The sequence below is a fragment of the Culicoides brevitarsis genome, chromosome 2, assembly GCF_036172545.1.
Source record: "Culicoides brevitarsis isolate CSIRO-B50_1 chromosome 2, AGI_CSIRO_Cbre_v1, whole genome shotgun sequence".
NCBI lineage: Eukaryota > Metazoa > Arthropoda > Insecta > Diptera > Ceratopogonidae > Culicoides > Culicoides brevitarsis.
In genome coordinates, this window is record NC_087086.1 from 2,871,771 (window position 1) to 2,887,902 (window position 16,132).

At 29.4% G+C, this 16,132-nt stretch overlaps 1 protein-coding gene across 1 annotated transcript; it reads right to left on the reverse strand.

Annotated features, from left to right (window-relative positions):
• Window positions 1-1,052: 1,052 nt before the first annotated feature.
• LOC134830875 (dnaJ homolog subfamily C member 7-like) lies at window positions 1,053-3,156 on the reverse strand. Its single transcript, XM_063844485.1, has 3 exons — window positions 2,712-3,156; window positions 1,429-2,650; window positions 1,053-1,373 (listed from the first exon to the last, which is right to left on the reverse strand). The coding sequence occupies exons 1-3, from the start codon at window positions 2,994-2,996 to the stop codon at window positions 1,249-1,251; spliced, it is 1,632 nt and encodes a 543-aa protein (XP_063700555.1). The 5' UTR covers window positions 2,997-3,156; the 3' UTR covers window positions 1,053-1,248.
• Between the last annotated feature and the right edge of the window lie 12,976 nt (window positions 3,157-16,132).

Below are 16,132 nucleotides of genomic sequence, written 5' to 3' on the forward strand. Positions count from 1 at the left end.
TATTTTTATTTAAAAAATAATTTTAATTTATTTTAAATATTTTAGGGCAAAAATTTCTTTCGTTTTTTTTTTGTTTTCTGAAAAAATAACTTTAAATTTTTCTTAATTTTTTTAATTTTATTTTTTTAACTGAATTTGAATTAAAAATTAAACAAAATCGTCAAAAAAAATTTGAGAAAAATAAATATTTTGGTTTATTTAAAAATGATTTAATTTTAATTTTTTTCCATTTTAATTTTTTTTTACTTATGATTTTTTTTTTGTACTTTTTTTGAAGGGTTCATTAATTTTTATATTTTAATTATTTTTAATTCAAGTAAAAAAATTAATTTCAAATATTTTAAGGAAAAAAAATTAATAATTTCGTTTTGTAAAAAAATATTTTTTAATTTTTATTTAATTTTTGTTAAATTTGAACTCAAAAGTGAAAAATATTAAACTAAATTTTCCCTAAAAAATTTTGAAAAATAAAAATATTTAAGTCATTTGAATTAAAAAAAAAAAATTTACATTTAAATTTTTTCCTCATATTTTTTTTTGCAAAAATAAGAAAAAATATATTAAATTGTTTCTCTTAATATTTTTTATTTTTCACTGAATTAGAAATCAAAAGTAAAAGAGAAAATAAACAAAATTCCAACAAAATTTTACAAGATAAAAATTTTGAAGAAAACATATTTTGATCATTTGAATTAAAAAAAAAATCATTTAAACTTAAAATTTTCCCATGTTTTTAGCTTTAAAAAATTAAATTATTTGCCTTAATATGTTTTTTATTCAAAATTTAAAAATTTTTAAAAACTAAAAACTAAAATTTTTTTTATGAGCTTAAAAATTAATTCAAAAGCAAAAATATTTAAATATTTATTTAAAAATATTATAAATATTTATTTTCAAAGTCAAAATTTTAATTCAAAAACTAAATAATTCGTCAATAAAAAATAAAAATTAATTTTTTTACAAAAATGTCGACAAAATAATTTTTTTGAAAATTTTACAACAACCTCCGTCATGAACAGATTCGACAAAAAAAAATAAAACTCATTTCCACACTGTGTTACCATTTTTATTTTACGTATTAAACCATTCATTGTACTAATTTTGATTCTAATTCTGTGCTCAAATATCGTTTTTTTTTGTCTTTTATGTAAATTACAATTTTTCGTTTAAAATGTATAAAAAATTTTCTTGTGAGTTTTGTTAAACAATTAATTGGTAAGTTTTAAATTTAGTTTAAAAAGTAAAATTTTAACCAAAATTGAATGAAAATCCGCCTCCGCCAAAGCCTCCAAAAGGACTTCCTCCTCCAAACGACGATCCGGGACCTGATCCGTCAAAGAAGAATTGTCTGTAGATGTTACTTGGATCGAAATCTAAAAAAATAATTTTTTAAATTTTTTGTTTTTAAAAGTTTTTTTTAAGAATTACCTCCTCCTGACATATTATCATCCAAATCTTGTCCGCTATCGAATCGAGCTTTTTTATTCGGATCTGATAAAATCGCATAAGCTTCTCCGATCTCCTTGAATTTAATTTCTTGTTCCTTCTTTTCCGCATCTGAGGCGTTGGAATGCCTATCTGGATGATGAATCAAAGCTCGTTTTCGGTATGCTTTCTTTATTTCGTCATCCGAGGCATTTTTGCTGATTCCAAGAATTTTGTAGTAATCTTTTCGCTTTGATTTTTTGAGCGCCAATTTTGCATCTCGCAGTAAATTTTTGATTTCATACGTTTTGTCCATTTTCAAGGCAGCTTCGTAATCGGCAACACATTCCTCGAATTTTTCCAAGTCATAGTAACATTTGGCGCGTTTCAGCAAAGCTTTCAAATATGAAGAATTTATTTTCAGTGCTTCGTTGCAATCGACAACTGCATCATTTAAATTGCCCAATTTCGTGTTTACCAATGCTCGGTTGTAGTATAACTTGCTGTTTGTGTCTTTATTCAGCGGGTCGATTTGCAGGGCTTCGTTGTACATTGCCAAGGCATCGCGGAATTTGTAATTTTTGAACAACTCGTTGCCCTTTTCCTTCTTTTCACGCAGCGATTTTGCCTTTGTACGCCAAATTTTGGCGTGTTTGTGGTCAGGATCGAGAGCCAAAGCGCGTTCAAAGTGCAAAATTCCCTTATCCAAGTTGTCGCCGTAGTATAAAGTCAAGCCACGCACGAAAATTGCGTCAGCATTCGATGACTCAACTTGCATGATGGTAATTGCGATGTCATTGGCCTCATCTAAACGACCCAACAGTGCAAGACATTCGCCTTTCATGAGCTGATATTTGCGACAAACGGGCGAAAGTTTCAACGCTTGTTCCATTTGGTACAAACACGTGCGGTAATCTTGCTTGTCGTAACATTCGCGAGCTTTTTCTTCCAATCCTCGCAGCTGTTTGAGCTGATCAACTTCAGTTTTGACCAAATTTTCGCCATTTGTCGCGATTTCAAGGAGTTTTTTAATCGCTTGTTCCGCTCCGACGAGATCTCCGAGCGCTAAACAACATTTGGCGACACGAACGTAGCCTTTTTCGAAATTCGGATCGATTTGAACACTTTGACGGGCATCCTTAAGTGCTTCGTTGTAACGCCCAAGCATCATGTAACAAGCACTTCTGTTACCCAAGTACGGCGCATTGTTGGGACACAATTGAACCTTTAAGAAAAAAAAGTTAAAATTTATTTCAAATCCTAAAAATTCAAAAATTTCAACTTACGGCATCCGAATAACAACGCAAAGCATCGACATATTCCCGTACTTTGTACAAAGTATTGCCCTCGTTCTTGCGTTCCTCGGCAATTGTTGCTGCTTTGAGCACGTCTTCCGCATCAACTTCCATATCGACGACGCTGCTTGTGCTTTGTGCCTTACTGAGACTCGGTTTAGCGTTTTCCTGCTTCACACGAATGGATGACGACGGGATTTCAGGCTCCAAATCTGTGTATTCCTGTACGAATTCAATGTCCGAGTCGCTCACGTCAATTATCTCATCCGTTTCCATGGGCAGCGATTTATCAAATTTGTGTTTATGTGGTTTTGTGGCTTCCGCAACGACGGAAATTTACATAAACTTGTGAAATTTGTGTGTGGCTAAGGTCTGGAAAGAGGTAAGATAATGGAATTATGGAGCACAAAGCAAAAGCACAAGTCGATATGTTTCCAATTTCTGGCACATTTCCATTTCCGGCGACAAACAGGATATGGACATCGTGCTTACGGCGCCATCTGGCGGATTATCAATTTCATACGACTCAATTTTAGTTCAAAATGTCGCCGTATTCCGTTTTGATGGCGCCAAACAGGATATTGACATGATGACTGCAGCGCTATCTGACGACACTTATCAATTCAAGCCGACTCATTTTTATCTCATTGAATTAGCATGAAGGCAATTTTATATTTATCAATTTCATTCGTCTCATTCATACATCGGGGGCATTCAAAGAATACTTTACAAAAATTTTTCACATTTTTATTGAAAAATTTTTTATTCTTTATGAACCAAAGCAGATTTGAAGCACAAATGATGTTTGAAGGTTGTTTTGCAGTCATCTCCATCGCTTGATCTGTAGTTGAAACAATCTTTGACGTGATCCAAGAACTGAAAAAGGTAAGAAAATTTGAAATTTTATCTAAAATTTTTTTTTTTAAACTTTGAATATTAACTTGAATTTTTCGATATCGAATTGTAATTTTTCGATATTTAAAGAAAATATTTAGTTCTTAAATTATTAAAATTTTCCAAAAAATATTTTTAAGCATTTTTATGTTAAAAAAATCAATTTTAGCTTTTAAAACTAACTTTTTAGATCTTGAATCGAAATTTTTCGATCTCGAAATTAAATTTTTACTTTTTAAAATGAAATTTTTCGATCTCGAAATGATAAAAAAATTTCAAAAGAATTTTTAAACCTTCAAAATAACTTTTTGAGATCACAAATTCAATTTTAGCTTTTAAAACTAACCTCATAACCAATAAAATAACGTTTTCGATCTTGACATGTAATTTTTCGATCTCGAAGTGAAATTTTTAGCTCTAAAAAAATTTTTTTAAGACTCTGAACTAACTTTTTATATCTCAAAATGAACAAAAATCTTTCAAAAAATCTTAAATTTCCTCTCAAATCAATCACTTACAACTTTTCCATCAATTCCCTTTGTCATCTCGTCAAAATCCAATGCACCATCCGAATGAATTTTATTTGGATACGCTTCTCGATAGACACAATTCACATAACACTTGACTTTGTCTTCGTCATTATCGGTCAATTGTGCAAATTGAAACTTGTCTTTGTACTCTTTTTCTTCCAAACCATGTTCCTTACTGCAAGTCGAGAATGCAGCATCAATTCTTTCTACATCTACATCTTCAGCTAAAGCAAAAATGCAAATAGCACTCAAAATTAGAAATAAAATTTTTGTCATTTTTTCGTGTTGATGCTTTGAGGTCTAAAAATAAACTGAGCAAGTAAACAATTTAAAATTGTGAAAAAATTACATTTTTAATCTCTGAGTTCTACGAATTGTTTTTTTTCTTGTTGATAAGAAAAATTCTCATTTTTTAAGAATATTTTTATATGTGAATGAACTTTTGCTCTCTCTTTCTGAAAAAAAAACTCACACCTTTGAGTTCAAGTTCAAGAACGATGAAAAATTATAGTTGATTTGCACGTAGCTACAAATTAATCCTATCAATTTTTGCTGCCTTCTTTGGTAATAATTCATTCATCACGACAAAACAAAATACAAAAACTGAAGAAATCTTCAACTACTGATGGATTGTGAAGTTTCAACCGATTTCAAAGTAATAAAAAAAAACAACTTTGTAATAAACAAAAAGGTCGTGGGTTGCTCATAAGTTTTGCAAGATAAACATGTTACTGATCCTCTTTATTGTTTTCTATCATTTATTATTTATTTATGCTCTCATCCTCGTTGCAGCTATCGAGTGTACTCGTGTGATGATAATGCACATTGAATGCAATAAAAAGACCGGCAAACGTCGTCGACGACGATAAGTAAATATTATTTACTTTGCGCAAAAAGAATCCAAGAATGGCTGAGATGATAAAAGGAAAGATGAGAAAACAAGAAAACCTGCAATGAATGACGGACCACCCGACAACAAAGTTTTTTTTGTAAAACGAAACTCAAAATTGAATTAGAGAGCCTCGTAATAGGGCATCACGAACAACAAATTACGATCAACCTACTTGATTAAACAAATCAATTAAAGCGTTAAATCGCATCAGAACGAAGTCGTCACAACTTCTTCTTCTTTTTCATTTCCGACGAACGACGAACGAGACGGCAAAGAAGGGAGTACGAGCATAAATTACAGGTAAATTTAATAATAATAAAAATATTCTCTATCGTGCGTAAAGTACACTCAAATTATGGTCATCAATGTAAAGTGCATGAGGAGACGACATACCACGAACATGAAGGAAGGAAGGTATGGTAAAGAGTTTTTTATTCTGTTCTCTAACTCACAAGTTTCTTCTTTAAGGTTTTTACGTGTGACTGTGGATCCATATCGCGATGGATAGAGGCTTAACCTAAAAGGCATTGCAGGAGAGAAAATTTCACTCAAACGGGTCTGTCTGTTATTTAAAATTTTATGAGAATTTTTAACTTTTTTTTTACTTTCTTTACAGATTTAACAATTTGTTCATGCTTTTGGAGTTTCAACGTACAAAAGGAATAAATAATTCCACGATTGTTCATGCTTTAAAATCTATTTACGACAAATTCAAAGATATTGCCAACATGACTTTGACAAATTTTATTTGAATTTTTCAAGAGTTTCGACTTCATAGATCAGACTTGGTTTTGTCACGTTGTTATTGACCGTTAACAACCAATAAGAAATAATCTTATAGCATCCATTGACTTTCTTGAGTTTTTTCATGAAAAAGAAAAAACATTTGTTCTTATCGAAACTGTTGAAAAGCACGTAAAAATCAAAAAAATTCTGAAATTTCCATTCTAAGCAAATTCTCAGAATGACATTAATTATTTTTTTTAATAGTTATTTTTTTATTAAACGTTCATTGATTTGGTTCACATACTTATCGGGATAGTTTTAGCTTTGGGTTTCAGCAATGGCATCATTGTGTCAGCCGTGCCACTTCAGTATCTTATTGACTTAAAAATACGCTCACATCTTTTTTATCTCATCGATATTCCTTATCCCATTCTCGACTTTTTTTTAATATATTCTTTTCGCATTTATTATTATTCTCCTCATATTTGTTTCCCATGTGAATGTGATTATTTATTATTGTTACATGATTGTTTCAGTAGAACCACAGAACTTCGTGTCTTCTTATTTTTCTTCTTCTTTTTTTTTATTTCAATCTCCTCGAGATACGAAAAGAAAAAAACATCAAATGAAATTTTGTGAGGTTCCTTGCTTGCTTCCTTGATTGAACTCTTTCTTATAAATAAAATTACATCACCGCAAGTCGTCTGCGTAAATTCGACGCATTTATTTTTTTTTTTTGTTTATTCTCTTCTTCAGCATTTCCTTCTTTCTTTTTAGTTTCAGTACCACACATTACTACATTTCATGTTGTCGTCTCTTCTCGTACTCTTTCTTCGTCTGCTTCGCTTACAACTTATTATGTATGCGCGAAGTTCGATTGTCGTTGTTGCTGCTAAAGTTTGTTAGTAAGACATCGACTGCTCAATATTAAACATCGTTTTTGGATTTTGTGTGTGAAATTTTGTCGAGAATCCCGTTAGTGCGCGCGACTCCGAATGGAATAGAAGAAGAACAAAAATAAGTGAAAAATAAGCTGAAATAATTGAAGAAAAAACAAATTGAATTCACAAATTCACGAGAATAATAAAATATAGAAGTAACGGTTAAATCACAAAAAAAGTGTGTTCTAGAAATAAAAATAATAAATCGTCTCGAAAAAAAAATAAAGAACCATAAAAGAAATGTGAGAAAACCCAAATTTGGATGTGATTATCTTGACCTCCTCTCAATCCGGCAATACTCAAAATAAATAATAACAATAAAAAAAAGTATGTGACACACAAAAAATAAGTCACACGATTGAGAACTTCAATTTGTTACACGCCAAAGCAGCACACGAAAGCATGTAAAAGTGACCATTTATTTACGAAATTAGAATCAACTTTGGTTTCGAAGCGAGTTTCACACGAACCACTCTTCTAACACAAATAACGTACATTTTTACAAGAAAGTCATGAAAGAAAGATGTTTGTTCTCTAATTGACCGGTTGTACAACTCTCGGTACGCTACAATTGAACGCGAAGAGCGAAACAAGAACAAGAAACTTGAAATATTTTCGCGATCTATATTTGTCTCTCGGCATCAAATCGTCATCCAGACCAACAGCATGTTGTCGCAACTTGATGGAATTTCTTCAAAGATTTAATTGTTGAACATTTTGCACACACGACGAGTAAACTAATTGAGTTAGAAGATTGAAATACTGCATAAAAAGAAGAACAAACGTGTTTGCGTGTAAAATAAAATAATAAAAAAAAAGTGCAAAGAAAAAAATTTTTTGTTGAAAGAATTGACAACCGGAATGAGAATGGGAAGATTCAAAGAAAAAAGTGCGGCTTTTCTGCAATGTGTGTGGTTTGTACTTGCAACGATGCTGATTGCAATGTCTATTGAACCCGTCAACGGATTTTCCATTGGCGCTAAAATTCAACAGAGTGGTAGGTTTTAATTGAATTTTTTTTTTCGTGAAAAATTTAGTATTTTTTGGTCGAATTATTTTATTCATTCATACTCGATTTATTAAATCTATCCTGAATTTCTTTCGATTCTTTTGTCAATTCTCCTATCCATTGTTCGTTTGATAAACAGTAAAACACAACTTTGTGTCTTCCGATAAAATGGTTGTAATCCGTGCTATTTCGATCTGTTATAAATCCATCAGTTACCAATCTGCATTTTTTTCCACAATATTCGTTATAAATAATATTTTTCTCTTCACAGATCGTTAAAAATTCCTTTACTCGACTACATTTGAAATTATTGTCATTTAAATAAATACTTGATAAATTTGGTGCATTTACGAGGATTTCTTCAAAATTGAAGTCAAACAAATAATTAGCAGCTAATGCTAAATCATCCAATTTTTTCAATCCATAAAACAATTCAGGTTGTAATTCACGAAATTTGTTGCCCGCCAAAATTAAAGTTTTCAAATTAACCAATTCACGAAAGACTTCAGGTTGTAATTCTTGTAGTTCATTACCAAAAAGATGCAAAGTTTCCAAATTTGTTAGGCCATGAAATGATTCAGGTTGTATCTTTTGTATTTTGTTACTGTCCAAATCCAAATCCTCCAACTTTGTTAATCCACGGAAAGTATTTGGTTGAAGTTCTTCTATCTCATTTTTAGATATTTCTAATTTTTTCAAGTTATTCAACCCTTGAAATAAATCAGGTTGTAATTTTCGTAATTGATTTTTATTTAAATTCAGTTTTTCCAAATTGGTGCATTTTAGGAATTCATTTTCTTCGATTTTTGTTATTTGGCTTAAACTTCCATGAAATTTTTTTAAATTGGGAAAAGTTTCACAAATTGTTGAAGTTAAAATTGATACGTTAGCTCCATATGAGAATTCAATCATTGTAATGTTATTCGGATAATTTGATTTTGGTTCAATTTTGTCATTCGTGAGTCGTTGAAATGAAATTTCACAATAATTTGGATCATCGCCGCACGAAACTTCCAAAGAAGAAGCTTTTAAAATTAACAAAGTTACGAGAAAAGCAGTGAAAAATAGAAGTTTGATCATTTTGAGTCTTAATTGAACAAATGAGATTTTCGCACTAATCAGAATATTGATGAAATATTTGAGAATTTGCATTATTTGATAACCTTAGATGAACCTTTCAATGCAATGATGTAACTGAAACGTGTCAATAAAAATAAAATTATTTGAATTTTATTATTTAATTTAAAAATTAAAAAAAAATATATTTATTAATATTTTATTAATTGAAAAAATATATTTATTTTAATTTTAATAATTTAAAAATTTAAATATTTATAAAATAAAAAAATAAAATTAATAAAATATATTTTGTATGCAAAATATTTTTCAAAAAAAAATTATTTCAAATTTTTAAACCTATAATTTTTTGATAGGTAGATTTTTTTTTATTTTTTTTTTATTTTAATTTTTGTTTAATTTTTCGAAACTCTTATTTATTGATTATTTGAATTATTTTTTTTCACTGCGTCAAATTTCCAAATTCAATAGTTGAAAAAAAGTCAAGTAATTTTTGTAAATTTGTTTCTAAATTTTGATTACTTTCCTTAAGATCTTCAATTTTTTTCTCCAAACTTGTAAATTTTTGATCAACACTTTCTCGAAAACTTTCAATTTTCGTAAATAATTGAGAAAATTTTTCTTTCATATTATCTTTCACAGTCTCCAAAGTTACTTCTTCGTCAGTTTCAAACACATTTTGTTCAGTTGTTGTTTCTTCAGTGATTTGTTCGATTATTTTCTCAGTAGTTATCGTTGAATTTATTAATTTTACTTGAATTTCTGTTGATTCTTTTGACAATTCTTTCATCCATTGTTCATCTTCTAAACAAACAATATTGTTAATGTCTTTGAAATGGTATGGTCGAAATCTAAAATTATTTATCATCGAGCTTAAAGTGATATTCTTTTCTTCTGTCATCTTGAAAAATTTCTCCAATCGACTACATTTCAAATTATTGTCATTTAAATAGATATTTTTAATGTTGGGAGAGTGTTCTAAAATTTCCTCAAGATTCAAGTCATACAAAAAATTTGAATCTAATTTCAAATTTTCTAAATTTGTTAATTCATTAAATAATTTAAGAGGTAATTCTCGCAATTTGTTACGACTTAAATCCAACGTTTTTAATTTTTTGCATTTCATGAAGGTTTTTTCGTCAATTTCTTCTATTTTATTTGAATCTCCATAAAAAATCTCTAAATTTGGAAAACTTTTACAAAGATCATGTGAAAAAACGGGAAGTGATGAGTCTGTTATCCAAATATTTTTGATATCATCATCAACTTTTAGTTCAATTTCGTAATTTTCTTTTGTTAGTTCCAATTTTACAATCCGACAATGATTTTCTCTGTCGAATGGATTCAAACATTTAACTTCCACAGAAAGAGAGTTTGAAAATAATCCAAGAAAAATTGCAAAAAATAGAAATTTATTCATTTTGAGTCTGAATTGAACGAATAAAATTTAAAAACTGAACGAAATTTTGATGAATTATTTGTTTATAAATTTTATTTTTTGATAACCTTAGATAACCGCTTAATTTTTTTTTTTATTTAGACTTTCAAAAATTATCTTAATTTCTTCTTTAATCTTCATTTGTATTTTTTTATTGAAAAATAAATAAAAAATTAACAAAATAATATAAACAAAAATTCTAAAAAAATTCAATTCAAAAAAAAAATTACCGTTAAAAAATTTGAAAATCGCTTCTTTGCTAATTCAAACAGAAAAATTAAAAATAATTTTTTTATTCAAAAAAATAAAAATTTATACAAAAAATTTAAAAATAATAATTTTTTGGCAAAGTTCAAAAATTCAACAAAAATTATGTTAAATGAAGAAATTTTTTTACAGTTTTATTTGTTTGTAAAAAAAATATGTTAAAAACACTTCTAGCTAGAAAGTTAATTAAAAAGTCATTAGATTAACTCACCTTTGGCTGAAATGCACTTTTGTCCGTTATTAACCTTGAAACGACAACTTTCTTCTATTTTTCTGTTCTTCTTCTTTACTCAATAAATAACAATGGCAGTAACGGCGACAACGTTTAATGTAACAAAATCAGAGAAAAAAGAAGAAGAGAATGAATGAACCAATTTCCTCTTTTCTTTTTTCCGTGACGATATTACGTCTCATTATTGTTGCTTGACTGGTTCTTGCATCAAAGAGTTACAATAATGGGTCAAGTAATGCGATGCGGTGATTTATGAGAATTTTTCTTCTTTTTTTTTCTTTCAGCTGGTTGTTATCACAATGGAACAATTTACGCGGAACGTTCGTTAATTCCGTCGGTAGAGCCGTGCCTCACGTGTCGCTGTCAGAACAAATCTCTCGTTTGCGCGCTGAAAGTTTGTCCGGAGCAAGTTAGTATACCGCCGCGTGGGTGTGTGCTGATTCATCCGAAACGCGCTTGTTGTCCGTATCTGAGTTGCAAGACGTTCCGCATCAATGGGGCACAGAACGAGATAGCGGCGCGACTCGATCAAATTGGTTACGCGCATTATTACGAGCATGAGCAGAACCATGATCACAATCAGTTACAACAACGGTCTGACGATATTGACCTATTTGAGGATAATAATGGTAGGTGTTGATTTGTTTTTTTTTTAATGCATTTTCTTTTTAAAACAAGAAAAAATCTCTTTCGAGGTTGAATTGTCAGTTTTTGTTTAAAAAAAAAAAATGAGGTTATCTGATCTGATGATCAAAAATTAAAATAATTAATATCGATTATAATTAATTAATAATTTAATTTTAATTTTAAAAAATTATTATTTTAATTAAATTTATATATATATTTTTTTTATTTTATGATAAAAATTTAATTTAAAAAAAAAACATTAAAAATTATTTCACTCACTAAATAAATAAAAAAAAATAATTTAATTTTTTTATTAATTTTAATTATATTTTTTTTATTATTTTTTTAATTATTATTTTAAGTTTTTACATTTTTAAAATTTTAATTAAATTTTTTTATTTTGAAAATTTAAAAAAAAATTATAAATTTTTTTTTTTTATTTTTTTTTTTACTGAATTTGACAAATGATTTTTTTAATTTTAAAAATGTATTATTTTTTTTTTTTTTTAAATCGCTTAAGCGCATTAAAATTTAAGATATTAAAATTTTTTTTTTCATCATCAAGATTTGAAAAGAAGATTATTTAAATTAAAATTTTTAAAAGTTAAAATTTAAATTTTTACAATTTTTTTTTTAATAATTTTAAAAATAATTTTTTAATTTGAAAATAAAAATTTTTAAATGTTTTTTTTTCAAATTTTTTGTTTTAAAATATTAAAAAAATTTTAAAATTAAAAATTTTATTTAAAATTTTTTTTTTTAAAAATTTTTTTATAAAATGTAAATGCGCTCAAGAAAAAATTTCAAAATTGATCACTTTTCATGCTTTTTTTCGTTCTGTTGCGTGATTACAGATATTATCTTCGAAAAAAAGAGTGACAAAACGGGATTTAATCGTTTTTTTCTTTTATTTTTTTTTCTCACAGTTTGCATTGAAGACGGTTCTGTATACGGAAGTGGCTCCGCAATGGTTTCCTCCAACTTTTGTTCTTACTGTTACTGCTTTGCGGGCAAGCGAATTTGCGTAAATCCCAAATGTCAGCTTCCAAATTCCTCTTGTCGTCCTTTGTACGCCGAAGGATCTTGTTGCCCAGTGCATTACGATTGCAGCGTGAATGCTACGAGCGAAGTTACGGAGAAAAATACCGCAAATTCTATGATTCAAAGCAATTCCGTGCAAAATAGAAATTATTTGCGAAAAACAAAATTGCCGGAAAACAAAGGAAAATGCTATGCAAAGGGAGTTTCGTATTTCGATGGACAAAAATTACCAACAGACAAGCAGAGACCGTGCGAAATGTGCTTCTGCATTCGAGGAAATGTCATGTGTACCCCGAAAAAATGCGCGCCATACATCGGAAATTGCAAGCCGTTAATTCCTGAGGGCGAATGTTGTGCCGTTGGATATGAATGTCGTAAGTATTTCATTAAAATTTATCTGAAAATTGATTTTTAATGAGATTTTTTTAACAGGAACGAAGACAAATGAAACAACAAGACACTTCCGACAAGACACCGGCGACGAATTTGATCTTTTTGCCTTGTTATTTGGCGATGAGAAGCCTTCAGCAACTACAACTGACGCTCCTGATGCAGAAACGAGCTCACAAAAGACAAATCCCGAGACAACTACAAACCAAATTCTGAAGGAAAAGGGATTTTTCGACTTTTTACGTGAAGGATTGACATTACTTGACCAAAGTGAGGAGGAAAATGAGACAACAGAAGAAGAAGAAGTCGTCAGTAGTACCGTTTCTGATGAAAAATCAACTACAGAGTACGCGACAACGAGTTTTTCGGAAGAAATGGAACGTGTTACGATGATTGAACATTCCACACAGCAAGAAATTTCTTCAATTGCAACGTCAACATTGCCTCCAAAGGTCAAAAATGAAGAAATTTCATCAAAATCTCCTTCAACGACGATCCAGACAACGACAAAAGCTCCTTCAACTACTGTCAAATCCACAAATTCGCCGACAACGAAGATTTCAACGACAGAAATGACCAAAATTGTCGAAACAACAACCGATACATCGACTTCCGTGTCAAATTTGGATGAACAAACGGAAATAATTGGTACGGAAATTCACATTAACACCGTTCCATCGATGCAATCTACGAATCTGGTCACTTCTCGAAGCACATCAACGTCAACGATGCCAATTACAACAACAACAACTTCGACGACGCTTCCTCCGCTTGTTCCCTTCAAGCCCTTAAATTACGGAAATTCCACAAAAGGCATCTTGGAAGTCCTTTTCAACATGTTTGATCTCGGAAAAACGACAAAAGCTCCGCCGCCGGTCGTTCTTCGACATTCTCCTGCTCCTCCGATGACGAGTGATGTGAACATTAATCCGTTAATTGTTGAACCGCAATACAATTTAGACTATGATGCTCCAACGTTGCCGCCAAGTTTACCAAATTTGAATTTTATTTCGTTCGTTCCCGATGACGCTGTGGAGTTGAGAACAGATGATTTGGCGAAATATCCCTCAATTACGGAACAAACGTCGATTGATCGGTATGACGACGTCGAGAAAGTGCATCACAGCGATTTCGATCACATTGGAGAGATTCCTGTGAATGGCGGATGGGGAGATTATTACACGAATTACAGACCCTTGAGTTATGATCAAAAGCCTCCGAGAACGGGAATTGATAGATTTTCGCCTCCAATGCAGACAGAAGGTAAGTTTTTAATGCAATTTAGAAAAAAATATGAAATTTTTGAAAAAAAACATCATAAAAATTCGAAAAATTAAATTTATAAAATTTTTGAAAATTGAACAAATTTCTTAAAATTTTTTAAAAATATTAAAAAAAAAATTTTATCAAAAACAAAAAAAAAAATAAAATTTTTAAAAATTATAAAAGATGAGAAAATTGTTTAAAAAATAAAAATATCAATATTTCTTCAAAATTTAAAAATTAAAAAAAAAATATTAAAGAAAAATAAAAAAAAATCGTAAAAATATTTTTAAAAAATTAAAAAATTTCAAAATATTTAAATCAATTAATTTTCTAAAAGAAAAAAAAAAATTAAAAAATTTTTAAGGATTTTTTTAAGAAAATATAAAAGACGAAAAATTGTTTAAAAATGAAAATTAAAAAAAAAATAATTAATATTTTAAATAAAATATTTCTTTAAAAATTATTAAAATTAAAAAATTATAAAAATTTGTTAAAAAAAATTCAACAAAAATTAATCGAAAAATCGTAAAAATATTAAAAATTTACAAAAATATTTAAAAAATTTTAAAAATCATAAAAAATCGTTACTGACTCTTATTTTTGAGTAGGGGGATTCATACCTCGAGAACCAACAAGAACCAAACCTGGATTCATCGACAACTTATACATTACCACGGAAGAGCCCATTAAAGTTCAAACAGCTTACAAAGGTAAATTTTCACATTTTCAGCTAAAATTTCTTCAAAAAATTACCTTTTTTCATAATTTTCTTCACAGAACAACTTCCAATCGAGCAACAACTTCATCTCGCAAACGCTTTCGACCAATCAATCATCTCAATAACAACAAATATGCCTCCAACGACGCCTTCTGTGCCCAATATAACGGCTTCTGTTGAACCTACAATCCGCATTGAGACTGTTCCAATCTTCAAAGGCATTCCCGCGACGTTACAACAACTCGCCATTCCGCAAAATCTTGATCCCGCCTTCGTTGAAAACGAAAATCGACGCAAATCAGATGAAATGACGGAACATATTCTCAACGAAATTGGCGTAATTCGCGTTGGATCGGTTGAACCTGTGCCGCATCACGTTCCGAATGTCGTTCAAGCGGCAAAAATTACAACTTCGACCCAAAAACCGACGACAACTGAAGTTCCGAGTGACGTAAAGCAAATAATTTCGGATCTCGGCGTTGAAAGTAGAGAAGCTAATCCAATAATTCACACGAAACACGACAAAGTGAACGATATCAACAATTTATTGCAACTCAGTGGCTGCAATATTTACGGCGAAATGTACAAAATTGGCGAACACATCGAAGAATTGTCGAATCATTGCACGCAATGCATTTGCTCGAGCACAGGCGTGAAATGCGTCGACACAGGATGCGACATTTGAGTACCGAAACGATGATTTAAGGACACTAAATAATGAATTATTTTACTTTTAGTACTTATAACTTATTCAACTTTGATTTTTTTAAGTAAAATTATTGACTAATAGACTTTTTTAGACGAATAAGGTAGAGAATAAGTCCTAAAAATAATAAAATTAAGTTAAAAATATCAAAAAATGTCTTTATTTTTCATTAAATTGTGCGTAAAAATACTGAAATCCGATTAATTCTATATAAAAAATCTTCAACACTGGTTGGAATGTCTTTCCATTAATAAAAATGCTAATTAACAACAAAGAAAATATTACGCAAGATCATGCAAAAAACTTGTCTTGCACTTTTAAAGTGAGATTAATGAACAATTGTCTTAATAAATTACTCTTTCTCTCTTAAAATTCTCTTCTTAAAGACTAAATGTGAATACTAATTGTGTGAAAAATGGACGGTTAATGTTTAAAATTATAGGTAAGTTAATATTGCATGTAAAGATGCTTCCTGTATCTTCTTTTTTAACTTTTAACTTTTTTAGGCATGCTCGAAATTTTCATTTTTTAAGAAAATTCTCTTTGAAATTACATTTGCGAAATATTACGAATAATTTCGTGTAAACTTTTTAAAATTTACATAAAATAAAAAATTAATAAATTTTGATTTTTTTTATTTTTTCTCAATTTTTTTTTA

Coding starts and splice junctions, on each gene's coding strand:
- LOC134830875 (XM_063844485.1), bottom strand. CDS start 2,996: ATGGAAACGGATGAGATAATTGACGTGAGCGACTCGGACATTGAATTC. Junction 2,651..2,711: donor TGCGTTGTTATTCGGATGCC/GTAAGTTGAAAT, acceptor TTTTTCTTAAAG/GTTCAATTGTGTCCCAACAA. Junction 1,374..1,428: donor TGATAATATGTCAGGAGGAG/GTAATTCTTAAA, acceptor TTATTTTTTTAG/ATTTCGATCCAAGTAACATC.